Source organism: Hypanus sabinus, chromosome X1, assembly GCF_030144855.1.
Source record: "Hypanus sabinus isolate sHypSab1 chromosome X1, sHypSab1.hap1, whole genome shotgun sequence".
NCBI classification, from domain to species: domain Eukaryota; kingdom Metazoa; phylum Chordata; class Chondrichthyes; order Myliobatiformes; family Dasyatidae; genus Hypanus; species Hypanus sabinus.
In genome coordinates, this window is record NC_082738.1 from 69,340,939 (window position 1) to 69,362,203 (window position 21,265).

General features: G+C 47.3%; 1 protein-coding gene across 2 annotated transcripts in view; it reads right to left on the reverse strand.

Moving 5' to 3' along the window:
- socs7 (suppressor of cytokine signaling 7) overlaps positions 1 to 21,265 on the reverse strand; it is a 190,445-nt gene that overhangs the window by 88,296 nt on the left and 80,884 nt on the right. For both annotated transcript variants that reach the window (XM_059956711.1, XM_059956710.1), the window contains exons 7-8: positions 19,900 to 20,028; positions 11,508 to 11,643 (exon numbers count right to left, since the gene is read on the reverse strand). In XM_059956711.1, coding sequence (XP_059812694.1) covers positions 11,508 to 11,643; positions 19,900 to 20,028 — 265 coding nt within the window. The remainder of the gene's footprint in view (positions 1 to 11,507; positions 11,644 to 19,899; positions 20,029 to 21,265) is intronic.

A 21,265-nucleotide genomic window follows, 5' to 3' on the forward strand; every position in this document is an offset into this window, starting at 1 on the left:
GACCATACACAGAGCACTCACACCAACGTACTATCCCCTGACCATACACAGAGCACTCACACCAACGTACAACCCCCTGACCATACACAGAGCACTCACACCAACGAACAACCCCCTGACCTTACACAGAACACTCACACCAACGTACAACCCCAGACTGATCGTGTCCTGTACATACACACCAACGTACAATCCCGACCATACACAGAGCACTAAACACGAACATCCAACCACACACTGATCGGTCTGTAGAACACACCAACGTACAATCCCGACCATACACAGAGCACTCATACCAATGTACAACCCCCACACTGATTGGTCTGTACATACACACCAACGTACAATCCCCTGACCATACGCAGAGCACTCACACCAACGTACAATCTCCTGACCATACGCAGAGCACTCACACCAACGTACAATCCCCTGAACATCACAGAGCACTCACACCAACGTACAACCCCCACACTGATCAGTCTGTACATAAACACCAACGTACAATCCCCTGACCATACATAGAGCACTCACACCAACGTACAATCCCCTGACCATACACAGAGCACTCACACCAACGTACAATCCCCTGACCATACACAGAGCACTCACACCAACGTACAAACCCCCTGACCTTACACAGAGCATTCACACCAACGTACAATCCCCTGACCATACACAGAGCACTCACACCAACGTACAACCCGCACACTGATCGGTCTGTAGATACACACCAACGTACAATCCCCTGACCATACACAGAGCACTCACACCAACGTACAACCCCCTGACCATACACAGAGCACTCACACCAACGTACAACCCCCTGACCATACACAGAGCACTCACACCAATGTACAACCCCCTGACCATACACAGAGCACTCACACCAACGTACAACTCCACACTGTCAGGTCTGTACATACACACCAACGTACAATCCACCTGACCATACCACAGAGCACTCACACCAACGTACAATCCTCTGAACATACACAGAGCACTCACACCCAACGTACAATCCCCTGACCATACACAGAGCACTCACACCAACGTACAACCCCCTGACCGTACACAGAGCACTCACACCAACGTACAATCCCCTGACCATACACAGAGCACTCACACCAACGTACAATCCCCTGACCATACACAGAGCACTCACACCAACGTACAATCCCCTGACCATACACAGAGCACTCACACCAACGTACAACCCCCACACTGATTGGTCTGTACATACACACCAATGTACAATCCCGACCATACACAGAGCCACTCACACCAACGTACAATCCCCCTGACCATACACAGAGCACTCACACCAACGTACAACCCCCTGACCATACACAGAGCACTCACACCAACGTACAACCCCCTTGACCTTACACAGAACACTCACACAACGTACAACCCCAGACTGATCGGTCTGTACATACACACCAACGTACAATCCCGACCATACAGAGCACTAACACCAACGTACAACCACACACTGATCGGTCTGTACATACACACCAACGTACAATCCCGACCATACACAGAGCACTCATACCAATGTAGAACCCCCACACTGATTGGTCTGTACATACACGCCAACGTACATTCCCCTGACCTTACACAGAGCACTCACACCAACGTACAATCCCCTGAACATACACAGAGCACTCACACCAACGTACAACCCCCACACTGATCAGTCTGTAAATAAACACCAACGTACAATCCCCTGACCATACATAGAGCACTCACACCAACGTACAATCCCCTGACCATACACAGAGCACTCACACCAACGTACAATCCCCTGACCATACAAAGAGCACTCACACCAACGTACAACCCCCTGACCTTACACAGAGCATTCACACCAACGTACAATCCCCTGACCATACACAGAGCACTCACACCAACGTACAACCCACACACTGATCGGTCTGTACATACACACCAACGTACAATCCCGACCATACACAGAGCACTCACACCAACGTACAATCCCCTGACCATACAGAGCACTCACACCAACGAACAACCCCCTGACCTTACACAGAACACTCACACCAACGTACAACCCCAGACTGATCGGTCTGTACATACACACCAACGTACAATCCCGACCATACACAGAGCACTAACACGAACATCCAACCACACACTGATCGGTCTGTAGATACACACCAACGTACAATCCCGACCATACACAGAGCACTCATACCAATGTACAACCCCCACACTGATTGGTCTGTACATACACACCAACGTACAATCCCCTGACCATACGCAGAGCACTCACACCAACGTACAATCTCCTGACCATACGCAGAGCACTCACACCAACGTACAATCCCCTGAACATACACAGAGCACTCACACCAACGTACAACCCCCACACTGATCAGTCTGTACATAAACACCAACGTACAATCCCCTGACCATACATAGAGCACTCACACCAACGTACAATCCCCTGACCATACACAGAGCACTCACACCAACGTACAATCCCCTGACCATACACAGAGCACTCACACCAACGTACAACCCCCTGACCTTGTGACACAGAGCATTCACACCAACGTACAATCCCCTGACCATACACAGAGCACTCACACCAACGTACAACCCGCACACTGATCGGTCTGTAGATACACACCAACGTACAATCCCCTGACCATACACAGAGCACTCACACCAACGTACAACCCCCTGACCATACACAGAGCACTCACACCAACGTACAACCCCCTGACCATACACAGAGCACTCACACCAATGTACAACCCCCTGACCATACACAGAGCACTCACACCAACGTACAACTCCACACTGATCGGTCTGTACATACACACCAACGTACAATCCCCTGACCATACACAGAGCACTCACACCAACGTACAATCCTCTGAACATACACAGAGCACTCACACCAACGTACAATCCCCTGACCATACACAGAGCACTCACACCAACGTACAACCCCCTGACCGTACACAGAGCACTCACACCAACGTACAATCCCCTGACCATACACAGAGCACTCACACCAACGTACAATCCCCTGACCATACACAGAGCACTCACACCAACGTACAATCCCCTGACCATACACAGAGCACTCACACCAACGTACAACCCCCACACTGATTGGTCTGTACATACACACCAATGTACAATCCCGACCATACACAGAGCACTCACACCAACGTACAATCCCCTGACCATACACAGAGCACTCACACCAACGTACAACCCCCTGACCATACACAGAGCACTCACACCAACGTACAACCCCCTGACCTTACACAGAACACTCACACCAACGTACAACCCCAGACTGATCGGTCTGTACATACACACCAACGTACAATCCCGACCATACAGAGCACTAACACCAACGTACAACCACACACTGATCGGTCTGTACATACACACCAACGTACAATCCCGACCATACACAGAGCACTCATACCAATGTAGAACCCCCACACTGATTGGTCTGTACATACACGCCAACGTACATTCCCCTGACCTTACACAGAGCACTCACACCAACGTACAATCCCCTGAACATACACAGAGCACTCACACCAACGTACAACCCCCACACTGATCAGTCTGTAAATAAACACCAACGTACAATCCCCTGACCATACATAGAGCACTCACACCAACGTACAATCCCCTGACCATACACAGAGCACTCACACCAACGTACAATCCCCTGACCATACAAAGAGCACTCACACCAACGTACAACCCCCTGACCTTACACAGAGCATTCACACCAACGTACAATCCCCTGACCATACACAGAGCACTCACACCAACGTACAACCCACACACTGATCGGTCTGTACATACACACCAACGTACAATCCCGACCATACACAGAGCACTCACACCAACGTACAATCCCCTGACCATACAGAGCACTCACACCAACGTACAACCCCCTGACCTTACACAGAGCACTCACACCAACGTACAATCCCCTGACCATACACAGAGCACTCACACCAACGTACAATCCCCTGACCATACACAGAGCACTCACACCAACGTACAATCCCCTGACCATACACAGAGCACTAACACCAACGTACAATCCCCTGACCATGTACAGAGCACTCACACCAACGTACAATCCCCTGACCATACACAGAGCACTAACACCAACGTACAATCCCGTGGCCATACACAGAGCCCTCACACGAACGTACAACCCCGACCATACACAGAGCACTCACACCAACATACAACCCCCTGACCATACACAGAGCACTCACACCAACGTACAACCCCCACACTGATCAGTCTGTACATACACACCAACTTACAATCCCCTGACCATACACAGAGCACTCACACCAACGTAAAATCCCCTGACCATACACAGAGCACTCACACCAACGTACAATCCCCTGACCATACACAGAGCACTCACACCAACGTACAATCCCCTGACCATACACAGAGCACTCACACCAACGTACAACCCCCTGACCATACACAGAGCACTCACACCAACGTACAACCCCCTGACCTTACACAGAGCACTCACACCAACGTACAACCCCAGACTGATCGGTCTGTACATACACACCAACGTACAATCCCGACCATACACAGAGCACTCATACCAACGTACAACCCCCACACTGATCGGTCTGTACATACACACCAACGTACAATCCCCTGACCATACACAGAGCACTCACACCAACGTACAATCCTCTGAACATACACAGAGCACTCACACGAACGTACAATCCCCTGACCATACACAGAGCACTGACACCAACGTACAATCCCCTGACCATACACAGAGCACTCACACCAACGTACAACCCCCTGACCGTACACAGAGCACTCACACCAACGTACAATCCCCTGACCATACACAGAGCACTCACACCAACGTACAATCCCCTGACCATACACAGAGCACTCACACCAACGTACAATCCCCTGACCATACACAGAGCACTCACACCAACGTACAACCCCCACACTGATTGGTCTGTACATACACACCAATGTACAATCCCGACCATACACAGAGCACTCACACCAACGTACAATCCCCTGACCATACACAGAGCACTTACACCAACGTACAACCCCCTGACCATACACTGAGCACTCACACCAACGTACAACCCCCTGACCTTACACAGAACACTCACACCAACGTACAACCCCAGACTGATCGGTCTGTACATACACAACAACGTACAATCCCGACCATACACAGAGCACTAACACCAACGTCCAACCACACACTGATCGGTCTGTACATACACACCAACGTACAATCCCGACCATACACAGAGCACTCATACCAATGTACAACCCCCACACTGATTGGTCTGTACATACACACCAACGTACAATCCCCTGACCATACGCAGAGCACTCACACCAACGTACAATCCCCTGACCATACGCAGAGCACTCACACCAACGTACAATCCCCTGAACATACACAGAGCACTCACACCAACGTACAACCCCCACACTGATCAGTCTGTACATAAACACCAACGTACAATCCCCTGACCATACATAGAGCACTCACACCAACGTACAATCCCCTGACCATACACAGAGTACTCACACCAACGTACAATCCACTGACCATACACAGAGCACTCACACCAACGTACAACCCCCTGACCTTACACAGAGCATTCACACCAATGTACAATCCCCTGACCATACACAGAGCACTCACATCAACGTACAACCCGCACACTGATCGGTCTGTACATACACACCAACGTACAATCCCGACCATACACAGAGCACTCACACGAACGTACAACCCCCTGACCTTACACAGAGCATTCACACCAACGTACAATCCCCTGACCATACACAGAGCATTCACACCAACGTACAATCCCCTGACCATACACAGAGCACTCACACCAACGTACAACCCCCACACTGATCAGTCTGTACATAAACACCAACGTACAATCCCCTGACCATACATAGAGCACTCACACCAACGTACAATCCCCTGACCATACACAGAGCACTCACACCAACGTACAATCCCCTGACCATGTACAGAGCACTCACACCAACGTACAATCCCCTGACCATACACAGAGCACTAACACCAACGTACAATCCCGTGGCCATACACAGAGCCCTCACACGAACGTACAACCCCGACCATACACAGAGCACTCACACCAACGTACAACCCCCTGACCATACACAGAGCACTCACACCAACGTACAACCCCCACACTGATCGGTCTGTACATACACACCAACGTACAATCCCCTGACCATACACAGAGCACTCACACCAACGTAAAATCCCCTGACCATACACAGAGCACTCACACCAACGTACAATCCCCTGACCATACACAGAGCACTCACACCAACGTACAACCCCCTGACCGTACACAGAGCACTCACACCAACGTACAATCCCCTGACCATACACAGAGCACTCACACCAACGTACAATCCCCTGACCATACACAGAGCACTCACACCAACGTACAATCCCCTGACCATACACAGAGCACTCACACCAACGTACAACCCCCACACTGATTGGTGTGTACATACACACCAATGTACAATCCCGACCATACACAGAGCACTCACACCAACGTACAATCCCCTGACCATACACAGAGCACTTACACCAACGTACAACCCCCTGACCATACACTGAGCACTCACACCAACGTACAACCCCCTGACCTTACACAGAACACTCACACCAACGTACAACCCCAGACTGATCGGTCTGTACATACACAACAACGTACAATCCCGACCATACACAGAGTACTAACACCAACGTCCAACCACACACTGATCGGTCTGTACATACACACCAACGTACAATCCCGACCATACACAGAGCACTCATACCAATGTACAACCCCCACACTGATTGGTCTGTACATACACACCAACGTACAATCCCCTGACCATACGCAGAGCACTCACACCAACGTACAATCCCCTGACCATACGCAGAGCACTCACACCAACGTACAATCCCCTGAACATACACAGAGCACTCACACCAACGTACAACCCCCACACTGATCAGTCTGTACATAAACACCAACGTACAATCCCCTGACCATACATAGAGCACTCACACCAACGTACAATCCCCTGACCATACACAGAGCACTCACACCAACGTACAATCCACTGACCATACACAGAGCACTAACACCAACGTAGAATCCCGTGGCCATACTCAGAGCACTCACACGAACGTAGAACCCCGACCATACACAGAGCACTCACACCAACGTAGAACCCCCACACTGATCTGTCTGTAGATACACACCAACGTACAATCCCCTGACCATACACAGAACACTCACACCAACGTACAATCCCCTGACCATACACAGAGCACTCACACCAACGTACAACCCCCTGACCATACACAGAGCACTCACACCAACGTACAACCCCCTGACCATACACAGAGCACTCACACCAACGTACAACCCCCTGACCATACACAGAGCACTCACACCAACGTACAACTCCACACTGATCGGTCTGTACATACACACCAACGTACAATCCCCTGACCATACACAAAGCACTCACACCAACGTACAATCCTCTGAACATACACAGAGCACTCACACCAACGTACAATCCCCTGACCATACACAGAGCACTCACACCAACGTACAACCCCCTGACCGTACACAGAGCACTCACACCAACGTACAATCCCCTGACCATACACAGAGCACTCACACCAACGTACAATCTCCTGACCATACACAGAGCACTCACACCAACGTACAATCCCCTGACCATACACAGAGCACTCACACCAACGTACAACCCCCACACTGATTGGTCTGTACATACACACCAATGTACAATCCCGACCATACACAGAGCACTCACACCAACGTACAATCCCCTGACCATACACAGAGCACTCACACCAACGTACAACCCCCTGACCATACACAGAGCACTCACACCAACGTACAACCCCCTGACCTTACACAGAACACTCACACCAACGTACAACCCCACACTGATCGGTCTGTACATACACACCAACGTACAATCCCGACCATACACAGAGCACTAACACCAACGTACAACCACACACTGATCGGTCTGTACATACACACCAACGTACAATCCCGACCATACACAGAGCACTCATACCAATGTACAACCCCCACACTGATTGGTCTGTACATACACACCAACGTACAATCCCCTGACCATACACAGAGCACTCACACCAACGTACAATCCCCTGAACATACACAGAGCACTCACACCAACGTACAACCCCCACACTGATCGGTCTGTACATAAACACCAACGTACAACCCCCTGACCATACACAGAGCACTCACACCAACGTACAACCCCCTGACCTTACACAGAACACTCACACCAACGTACAACCCCACACTGATCGGTCTGTACATACACACCAACGTACAATCCCGACCATACACAGAGCACTAACACCAACGTACAACCACACACTGATCGGTCTGTACATACACACCAACGTACAATCCCGACCATACACAGAGCACTCATACCAATGTACAACCCCCACACTGATTGGTCTGTACATACACACCAACGTACAATCCCCTGACCATACACAAAGCACTCACACCAACGTACAATCCTCTGAACATACACAGAGCACTCACACCAACGTACAATCCCCTGACCATACACAGAGCACTCACACCAACGTACAACCCCCTGACCGTACACAGAGCACTCACACCAACGTACAATCCCCTGACCATACACAGAGCACTCACACCAACGTACAATCTCCTGACCATACACAGAGCACTCACACCAACGTACAATCCCCTGACCATACACAGAGCACTCACACCAACGTACAACCCCCACACTGATTGGTCTGTACATACACACCAATGTACAATCCCGACCATACACAGAGCACTCACACCAACGTACAATCCCCTGACCATACACAGAGCACTCACACCAACGTACAACCCCCTGACCATACACAGAGCACTCACACCAACGTACAACCCCCTGACCTTACACAGAACACTCACACCAACGTACAACCCCACACTGATCGGTCTGTACATACACACCAACGTACAATCCCGACCATACACAGAGCACTAACACCAACGTACAACCACACACTGATCGGTCTGTACATACACACCAACGTACAATCCCGACCATACACAGAGCACTCATACCAATGTACAACCCCCACACTGATTGGTCTGTACATACACACCAACGTACAATCCCCTGACCATACACAGAGCACTCACACCAACGTACAATCCCCTGAACATACACAGAGCACTCACACCAACGTACAACCCCCACACTGATCGGTCTGTACATAAACACCAACGTACAACCCCCTGACCATACACAGAGCACTCACACCAACGTACAACCCCCTGACCTTACACAGAACACTCACACCAACGTACAACCCCACACTGATCGGTCTGTACATACACACCAACGTACAATCCCGACCATACACAGAGCACTAACACCAACGTACAACCACACACTGATCGGTCTGTACATACACACCAACGTACAATCCCGACCATACACAGAGCACTCATACCAATGTACAACCCCCACACTGATTGGTCTGTACATACACACCAACGTACAATCCCCTGACCATACACAGAGCACTCACACCAACGTACAATCCCCTGAACATACACAGAGCACTCACACCAACGTACAACCCCCACACTGATCGGTCTGTACATAAACACCAACGTACAATCCCCTGACCATACATAGAGCACACACACCAACGTACAATCTCTACACCGATTGGTCTGCACATACACACTAATGTACAACCCCCACACCGATTGGTCTGCACATACACACCAATGTACAACCCCCACACCGATCGGTCTGTACATACACACCAATGTACAATCTCAACACTGATCGGTCTGTACATACACACCAATGTACAATCTCAACACTGATCGGTCTGTACATACACACCAATGTACAATCTCCACACCGATTGGTCTCTACATACACACCAATGTACAATCCCCAAACCGATCGGTCTGTACATACACACCAATGTACAATCTCCACACCGATTGGTCTGTACATACACACCAATGTACAACCGCCACACCGATCGGACTGTACATACACCCCAATGTACAACCCCCACACCGATCGGTCTGTACATACACACCAACGTACAATCTCTACACCGATTGGTCTGCACATACACACCAATGTACAACCCCCACACCGATTGGTCTGCACATACACACCAACGTACAACCCCCACACTGATCGGTCTGTACATACACACCAATGTACAATCTCCACACCGATTGGTCTGTATATACACACCAATGTACAACCCCCACACCGATCGGTCTGTACATACACCCCAATGTACAACCCCCACACCGATCGGTCTGTACATACACCCCAATGTACAATCTCCACACTGATCGGTCTGTACATACACACCAATGTACAATCTCAACACCAATCGGTCTGTACATACACACCAATGTACAATCTCCACACCGATCGGTCTGTACATACACACCAATTTACAATCTCCACACCGACGGTCTGTACATACACACGAATGTACAATCTCCACACCGATTGGTCTGTACATACACACCAATGTACAATCCCCTGACCGATCGGTCTGTACATACACACCAATGTACAATCTCCACACCGATCGGTCTGTACATACACACGAATGTACAATCTCCACACCGATTGGTCTGTACATACACACCAACGTACAACCCCCTGACCATACACAGAGCACTCACACCAACGTACAACCCCCACACTGATCGGTCTGTACATACACACCAACGTACAATCCCCTGACCATACACAGAGCACTCACACCAACGTACAACCCCCTGACCATACACAGAGCACTCACACCAACGTACAACCCCCTGACCATACACAGAGCACTCACACCAACTTACAATCCCCTGACCATACACAGAGCTATTGAATGTTGAAAGGCCTCAGTACAGTTGATGAGAAGAGGATGTTTCTTGTGGTGAGAGCATTTAAGACCAGAAGCCACAGCCTCAGAACAGAGGAGAATCCTTTCAGAATGGAGATGAGAAGAAATTTCTTTAGCCAGAGAGTGGTGTGGAATTTGTTCCCATAGGTGGTTGTGGAGGTTTATTTAAGGCAGAGGTCGATAGATTCTTGATTAGTCATGGAATGAAGGGATATGGGGAGAAGGCGGGAGATTGGGGCTGACAGGAAAACGGATCAGCCATGATGAAATGACAGAGCAGGCTTGATGGGCCAAATGGCCTAATTCTGCTCCTATATCTTATGGCCTTATTGCACAGCCCCCAAACCCATCAGTCTACACACACACAGACCTCGTACTCACAGACACAAACACTCACTCTAGCCCCTTTCACTCTGGACTGAGGGCTACTCACTTTGGCAGTGGCAGATCAGGGATATGGTCGATGCGGACGAGCTGCCGGATCCGGAATCGGCACAGGTGCTGCAGAGACTTCACGTTGCTGAAGCGAGAGACCGGGTAGAGGAGCTGCACCGGCGTTGGAGGGAGACCTGCGGCCAAGCAGAGAAACACTGAGAGCGTCAGCCCAGAGCCAGGCTATCGTATGCGGCTCCTGTGTGCAATGTGTCCCAGCGGGGCAAGCAGACATTGCAAAACCTCGTTTGGTGTTAATTATTGTGGGCCTTAACTGTGCCGAACTCTTCTATCTTACACAGCAGAGTGGTGTAAACTTAGTTGACTTCATCTTGTGTGCTAGCCTACAAAGTACCCAGGACATCTTCAGGAAACCGTCTCTCAGAAAGGCAGTGTCCATTATTAAGAGCCTCCAGCACCCAGGGCATGCCCTTTTCTCACTGTTACCATCAGGGAGGAGGTACAGAAGCCTGAAGACACAGACTCAGCGATTCAAGAACAGCTTCTTCCCCTCTGCCATCTGATTCCTAAATGGACATTGAGCCCGTGAACACTACCTCACTTTTTAATATATATTATTTCTGTTTTTGCACAATTTTTAATCTATTGAATATACATATACTGTAATTGATTTATTATTATTTTTTCTTCTTCTCTATTATGTATTGAATTGAACCGCTACTGCTAAGTTAACAAATTTCAGACACGTACCAGTGATAATGCACCTGATTCGGGTTCCTTGAAAGTGAGTCCATAGATTGTGGGAACATTTCAATGATGGGGCAAATGAAGTTGAGTGAAGTTATCTCCTTTGGTTTAGGAGCCTGATGGTTGAGGGTAATAACTGTTCCTGAACATGATGGTGTGGGACCTGAGGCTCCTGTACCTCACTCCTGATGGGAGCAGTGAGGAGAGAGCATGACCTGGGAGGTGGGGGTCCCTGATGATGGATGCTGCTTTCTTGTGACAGTGTTTCGTGCAGATGTGCTCAGTGGTGGGGAGGGCTTTACCCACAATGGACTGCCGTATCCACTACTTTTTGTAGGATTTTCTGTTTAAGGGCATTGAGGTTTCCATACCAGGCTGCACCACAGCCTGTCAATATACGCTCCAGCATAGATCTGAAGAAATTTGTCTATGTTTTAGATGTCATGCCAAACCTTCACAAACTCCCAAGGAAAAAGAGGTGCTGCCATGCTTTCTTTGTAATTGCCCTTACATACTGGGCCCAAGATAAATCCTCTGAAATAACACCAAAGAATTTAAATTTGCTGATCCTCTCCACCTCTGATTCACCTGATGAGGACTGCCACACGGGCATCCGGTTTCCTCCTCCTGAACTCAATAATCAGCCACTTGGTCTCGCTGACATTGATTAAGATGTTGCTGTGGCACCAGTCAGCCAGATTTGCAGTCTTCTTCCTGTGTGCCGATTCATCACCACCTTTCACTGGCCAAATCAAAATCAGCATACTTAAATAAAGGCATTGGAGCTGTGCTTAAAGCGAGTGGAGCAGAGGGCTAAGCACACAGCCTGTGGTGCACTTGTGCTGACGGAGATTATGAAGGAGAGGATGTTGCCAGTCTGAACTGACTGGGGTCTGCAAGTGAGGAAAGCGAGGATCCAATGCAAATGGGAGTATTGAGGCCTAGGTCTTGGAGCCTATTGATTAGTTTTGAGGGAATGATGGTATTGAATGCTGAGCTGTACTTGATAAAGAGCATCCTGATGTATGTATCTTTGCTGTCCAGATGTTCCAGGGTTGAGTGAGGAGCCAATGAGATGACATCTGCTGTGGACCTGTGCCTGTAGACAAATTGGAGTAGATCGAAGTCGCTTCTCTAGCAGAAGTTGATATGTTTGTATAGTCGAGGATGATATTCTCCCCTCCTAAAGTAACTGGGTTATTTCCTTAATGGAGGACGCCTGTGTGTGACTTTGGGATGCTGCAGATTTCCTCAGCCTGCACTGACCTTCTGCAACTCTACTGTTGACATCTTCATCTGGAACCTTCCCTTTGACCTCACTGCCATGGATGACCCTAACAGGAGATGAGCACGAGATGGCTAAAATTCAGGCACAATCACTCTCAGGAACTCACAAGCTTCTCCACCTTGACAAGGTGTCGACCCTCGGAGATGCCGAGGTAGCTTACTTACAGTCCCACATTACTAAACATCAAATAGATGTATTCCCTCAACACTGCAGGGGAAGCAGCCACAACTGTGTGCTCAAGCTCTGGATGGAGTTTTGTTCCCACCCTTCTCCCCCAGCAATGGCTGACCTCACAAATCCTTCAGTAAGACCAGGGAATTAATTGTGGACTTCAGGAAGGGGAAGTTGAGAGAACACACACCAGTGGCATTGGAAAAGGTCCAGAGGAGATTCATGAGAACGATCCTGGGAATGAAGGCGTTAACAAGGGGAGCATTTAATGGCTCTGGGCCTGTACTTCATGGAATTTAGAAGATTTGGGTGGGGGGGGGGAATCTCTTCGGAACCTATAAAATATTGAAAGCCTTGATAAAGTGGATGTTTCCAAAAGTGAGAGAGTCTAGGACCAGAGGGTTGAGAGGGATAATAAATCAGCTATGATGGAATGTAAGTTCCCATAGATTTATTGTACATGGACCATAGAACATGTGACACCCTGGGAAAGGTTTCACTGCTAACGTAAGGGTCTTTCTGTGTTTGGGTTATGGTTAGAGATGATGGGTGCTTTGGAATGTAGCCATTCAATGAAGGGAGTGTGTGCCTGACACCGGTGTGAGGGGGGTCTTTTGATTGGTGGGAGAAGACATCAGAGAGAAGAGGTTGTAGGACTCGACCCAGAGCAGGGCCATGATTTGACAAAGCCTGGGGAGATCGAAGGAGGATCAGCGAAGGGGAAAACTGTGAGCTCCAGCTTGTGCACATTGGACTGTTTCATTATAATGGGCCCTTTTCTCATTTTGCTTTCTCCTTACTAACCCTTTAGTCAAATTAAGAATTATAAAGCTAAATCTTTTAGCTGTATGTGATGTACTGTTATTTGTTTCGTGCTATTTATTTGTAACAGGGTAACGAATCAATTGGGGGTTGCGTGGTGGGCTTACTCAATCTCAGGGCTGGAAATTGTCTTCCCTAGACTTACGCATTTCAAATGCAAAACAATACAGCAAACTTACAATGTTGTGCCGACCTTTCAACCTTTCCTCCCACATAGCCCTCCATTTTTCTATCATTCATCAGCTTATCTAAGTCTCTTCAATGCCCTAATGTATCAGCCTTTACCACCACCACCACCACCACCACAGGCAGTGCGTACCACACACCCACCGTTCCGTATTTTAAAAAAACATCTCCCCGAACTGGAATCAGAAAGTCCATTATTTCACAGAGAGCGAATGCAAATGAGTGAAGTTCAGGGGATCTAGGTGTGCTGGTCTACGAATCACGAGAAGCTGGCAGGTAGCATGTTGGCCTTTATTGCAAAGGAATCAAATTTACTAACAGGGAGACTTTACTACAGTTATGCTAGAGTTGGTGAGGTCACACCTAAAATATCTGCATGTATTTACTGCCCTGTTTTTTTTTAAATAAAAACATCAGAGTCAGTCCACAGGAACAGGCTAATTCCTGTGATGAGGTACTATGGAGAGAGGCTGGACAGCGTGGGTCTATAATTTACTTATTTCGAGATACAACACAGTAACAGGCTCTTCCGGCCCAATTACACCCATATGACCAATTAACCTTGGTCATCTGGATATAATTTGGATTGTGGGAGGAAACCCACACAGGTACAAGGAGAACGTGCACAGGGGTACACAGACAGAAGCAGGAAATACCATCATGCCACCCATCTTTGGAGATGAAGAATGAGTGGTGACCATATTTAAGCACATAAGATCTTCAGGGGATTTGACAGGGGTTGGGCCACGCTGGGAGCACTAGATACAGTGGATGACCCCAGCCTCACCTGGAAGGACTGTCTGGGGCCCTGAATGGTAGTGGGGGAGGAGGTGTAGAGGCAAGTGTAGCACTTGTTCTGCCTGCAAGGATAAGTGCCAGGAGGAGATCAGTGGGGAGGGACGAGTGGACAAGGGAGTCACATAGGGAGTGATTGCTGCAGAAAGTGGAAATTGTGGAGGAGGGGCGGAGGTTTGCTTGGTGGCGGGACTCCGTTGAAGATGGCGGAAGTACGGAGAATTATGTACTGGACATGGAGCACCATTTTTAAATAGTGGGGCTTGGGGACTTCCTGAAGTCATTTATCATTTCTTTAGTCTTCTCGATGTTGAGAGATTGGTGCAGGAACCACAACCTATCAGACAGCTTCAGCATCTTTCTATATGTAGATTCGTCATTGTTTATGATTAGACCAATCAGAGTGGTGTCATCTGCACATTTGATGACTGTTTGCAGCATGAGCAGGAGTGGTGTCATAAGTGAAGAGAGAGTAGAGAAGTGGCTCAGTTCACACCCCTGTGAGGCACCGGCTGATTTGGGGGGGTGGGGGGGGTGTTGATGTGCACTTGCCTACTTTCACCATTTGGGTAAGTCCAAGACCCAGTTACAGGTTGATGTGCCGAAACCTCGATTATGGAGCTTGATCCATAGTATAGTGTTACAGGCAGAGGTCAGGAAAAGTATCCTGACGTAGGTGTCTTTGTGTTCCAAAACAGCATGAACAGCAATAGAAATGGCATCTACAAGTTGATCTATTCACCTTAAAGGCTGGTCCAAGGTAGCTGGGATTACAGCCTAGATGTAAGACATGAGCAATCGTCCCAAGCACTTGGCAACTATGGGAGTGAGAGTCACCGGTCTGTAGTCATTAAGACATGTTTCTGCGAACATCTTGGAGATTGGCATGATGGATGCTGCTATGAATCATGCCAGAACCATAGCTTGGGACAGTGAGAGGTTGTAAATACCCATCAGAACTTCCACCAGCTGGGTGGCACAGTCCCTGAGGACCCGTCTGGTCCCACTGCATTATGGATGAAACATGATTACTGCTATTTTTTCATATTCTTTGGACCAACAATAAAATTCTACTCATTTCTCAGCTCTGCCTGCAATACTCTGTTCATTTACTGAAAAGGATTAATTCTTAATGACTTATTTTAAATCTTTGAGGGTCTGAAATGTAATGTTCAAACACTGAAGCTCAATATATCTAGTCCCCTAGGATTAAAACCTCTTAAAATTACAAGTAGGATAAGTCGGTGAACGTTTATAAAATGTCTACGATTTAACTTCAAGGGCAAATTTTTGATCCAAAAATTAGAGCCAAGATTTGATGGGATGTGGGACAAACATTTCCCATCCCTTCCTCTAGAGGGAATCAGACCCTAGAGAAGGGGTTGCCAACCTATTTTATGCCATAGAGCCTTAGCATTAACCAAGGAATTTGCAGACCCCAGGTTGGGAAATCCTGCCCCAGACAGCGCGGCACCCTCCCCTCATCCACTCACTCAAAGTTCAAAGTAAAGGTACGTGGATGATAGAAAGATAGAAGGCTATGCAAGATTGATCTTGGAGTAGGTAAAGAGTTTGACTCAACATCATGAGCCAAAGGACCTGTACTGTGCTGTAATGTTCCATGTTCTAAAGCTTATGTTTTAATTGAGCCCCATCAGCTGAAGTTTCAGTCTCTGTGCATGATTAAAGATGAAACTATAATGAGGATTTGGACAGTGACCTGAACTTTGCTATAAAGAATTAATCTTCTGAGTCGGGAGGGAAGTGGCTATTGCTGTAAAGTTCTATGTTAAGAAGTTCCCAATCAAGAGTGTCAGCTATACTCAGAACCTGATTGTAAAATTCACCCAGTTTACATACAAAACCCTGAAATCCCCCCCCCCCCCAGGCTCGAGGACAGCTTCTACCCTGCTGTTATAACACTAGCATTTCCCTAGTACAGTAAATGGACCCTTGCCCACACCATCTACCATGTTTCGATCTTGCACCTCATTGTTTACCTCACTCCACAACCTACAGACTCACTTTCAAGTCAAGTTCTCTTTATGATTTTTAAAAAAATTATTTCCACAATTTGCGCAGAGAAGGCAGGAGAATGGGATTGAGAGGTATAATAAATCAGCCATGATGGAATGGTGGAGCGGACTTGATGGGTTGAGTGACCTAATTCTTATGCATTTGTTTTCTTTTGCACATTGGTTGGTCGCCAGTTTTTGGCTGTAGTTTTTCATTGATTCTGTTGGCTACAACAGCAGAAGAATCATGAACGTACACTTAGTGGCCACCATATTAGGTACACCTGCTTGTTAATGCATCCATCTTTAAGGACCCCATCACTCAGGACATGCCCTCTTCTTGTTGCTCCCAGCAGGAAGAGGTCCAAGAGCCTGAAGACACACACTCAATGTTTTAGGAACAGCTTCTTCATCTCTGCAACCAGATTTCTGAATGGGTAATGAACATTACCTTTCTATTTATTTTTGTTCACTTTTTGCAATCTAAATATACAAATACACACACCCACACACACACATATATGTATATCAATATCTTATTGTATTTATAGTATGTTTTATGGATTACACTGTCCTGCTGCTACAAAATAACAAATTTCACAACATACAGTATGTCAGTGATAATAAAACTGATTCTGAAATTCATTTAGTTTCTCCTACAAAACGTGTGAAGTGAAATATAACAGAAGGAAAATGCCATAGGCAATTGAGACAGGTCAGAGCAGCCCGTCAAACCTGCCTCCCACAGGGTCTTCTGCTCTGCGTGGCAGGAGAGCAGCCACAAGGTCAGTTTGAAACACAATTAAAGTGTTGCACTGTGCTGACTGGCAGCTTTCCTGAAGATGGTGCACATTCCTGGAACATACAACACCAGCTAATCAAGTCGGCACTGGGGACACACTAATAAGCTTTTGCCAAAACCCTGGATCATTCACTGGGTGAAAACTCAGGCAGTCAAAATCAATCAATCAGTGCCGACTTCAACAAAGGGACACATCTAAAAATACAGAAAACAAGCTGTGCTTGACACTGCTGCTCATGCAGGTTCAACTTAACGAAAAAGATTCAAACTGGGAACGCATCCATCTCTCCATTGAAAAATCACAAATTACTTGAGCGAGGAGTGTCTCTTCCTTCATTTCAATGTGTGTGTGACAAATAAAGCTGACTTGATAGGGGCGTACAAGATGATAAGAGGCATAGATCGAGCCCGAGACTTTTCCCTGCGTGGAAATGGCAAATACAAGAAACATAATTTTAAGATGATTGGAGGAAAGTATGTGGGGGGGGGGGTAGTGGTAGGGGCATTTAAGGAACTCTTAAGATAGGCACGTGGATAGTAGAAAATAAGGAAGTTAATGTAGGAGGAAAGGGTTGGATTGATCTTTGAGCAGTTTAAAAGTTCCATACTACATCGTGGCCCCAAGAGCCTGTAATATGCTGTAATATTCTAAGTTCTAAAGCTAATGTTTTAATTGAGCCCAATTAGCCGTGCAGAGTTGGGAGGGAAGGGGTTACTACCCAGACTGTGGAAGGCTTGTTAGCTACAGCTTCACACACAGAGGACACTGGAAATCTGGTTAATTAAGTGAATTAACAACTAAACTTACATGAGGAGAGATGTCAGTGAACTGCACTGGGGGTTGGAGCTAGATGTTCAACCATAAGCTGGAAATATGGTACAGGCTTTAGGTGGATGAAAGGCCAGTTCCAGTCAGCTGCAGCTCGCTTCATACCACCAAATCATATCGTTTCCTTTGCGGCCTGGTGGTTGGAGAGCTGCAACCATTCAAATCAGTTCCAGGGTTAGGGAGTTACGACTCAGCCCAGCAAGCAGCTCTCGAACCAACGGGGACAACTTGCCCCATCACAACCAACCAAATCGTGCTTAAGGACTCCATCTCATGTTCTTTATATTTATTGCTTATTTATTTATTATTTTTGTTTTGTATTTGTACAGTTTGTTGCCTTTTGCACATTGGTTAAAACATCCAATTTGCTGCAGACTTTCATTGATTCTATTATGGTTATTATTCTATTATGGATTTATTACATATGCCCGCAAGAAAATGCATCTCAGGGTTGTAAATGGTGACATTTTTGTACTTTGATAATAAAGTTACTTTTGAACTTTGAACTAACCAACACCCACACATTTATACTAATCCTATGTAACGCACACACAATGCTGGAGGAACCCGGCAGATCAAGCAGCATCTACGGAGAGGAATAAACAGTCAATGTTTTCAGCCAAGACCCTTACCGATGCACAGCACACTGGGATCCCAGGCACAGCCTCCTTACAAGATTTCCTCAGGTTCAACATGGAGGTCAGAGGTTACATAAAGCCTGTACTTTATATCCATAATTTAAAAAAATCACATGAAAAGTGGGATGGAGAAATTTACCAGGAACTCGGGAACGCAGAAAGTAGAGGAATTTTCCGTTCTTAGAATGCATAATGGCTCTCTCGATGAACTCTACCACGGACTGGCAGCGGTCTTCAAACTTGGGGTGGCACCATAAGCTGAAGGTACCTGTGTGTAAAAGGATGGGCAAAGTAAAGAGAGCAGCACCCATCATCAAGGAACCCCCACTGCCCACACCACGCTATCTTCCCACTGCTACAACTGGGTAGGAGTTACAGGAACCTCAGGACCCACACCACCAGGTTCAGGAACAGTTATTACCCCTTAACCATCAGGAAGGAGGTACAGGAGCCTCAGGCCTCACACCACCAGGTTCAGGGACAGTTATTACCCCTCAACCATCAGGAAGGAGGTACAGGAGCCTCAGGCCCCATACCACCAGGTACAGGAACAGTTATTACCCCTCAACAATCAGGAAGGAGGAACAGGAGCCTCAGGCCCCACACCACCAGGTACAGGAACAGTTATTACCCCTCAACAATCAGGCTCCTGAACCAGCGTGGATAATTTCACTCACCTCAGTGGCTATCAGAGAAAAGGTACAGGAGCTTCAGGACTCACACCACCAGATTCAGGAACAGTTATTACCCCTCAACTGTCAGGCTCTTGAACCAGAGGGGAAACTTCACTCACCCCATCACTGAACTATTCACAAAACCTATAGACTCCCCCTTTCTAGGACTCTTTATCTCATGTTCTTGATATTTATTGCTTATTTACTTATTGTTATTATTTCTTATCTTTTGCTTTCATGTTTGCACAGTTATCTTTTGTATACTAGGCGTAGTCTTTCATTAATTTTATTATGGTTAAAAACACAAAATGCTGGGAGAACTCAGCAGGCCAGACAGCATCTATGGGAGGAGGTAGTGACGACATTTCAGGCCGAACCCCTTCATTTATTATGGTTATTGGATTTGTTCAGTATGCCTGCAAGAAAACGAAGCGCAGGTTTACATATGTTGACATATACTAACATTGATAATAAATCTACTTTGAACGAGCAGAACACCAGGCCAGTGAACTGGATCAGCACTGTCAAAGCAGTTCAGTGGTGTCACTGCCCTTTGAATAATCCAAAATTCAAAGTAAAACAAATAGCAATAAATAAATAATAAATATCGAGAGTTGAGGGGTCCTTGAAAGTGAGTCTGTAGGCTGCGGAATCAGTTCAGTGTTGAGGTGAGTGAAGTCGGTTCAGGAGCCTGATGGATGAAAGGTAAGCAGAAAAACAAGAGATTCTGCAGATGCTGGAAATCCAGAGTAACACACACAAAATGCTGGAGGAGCTCAGCAGGTCAGGCAGCATCTATGGAAAAGAATAAACAGCTGAGGTTTTGTGCAG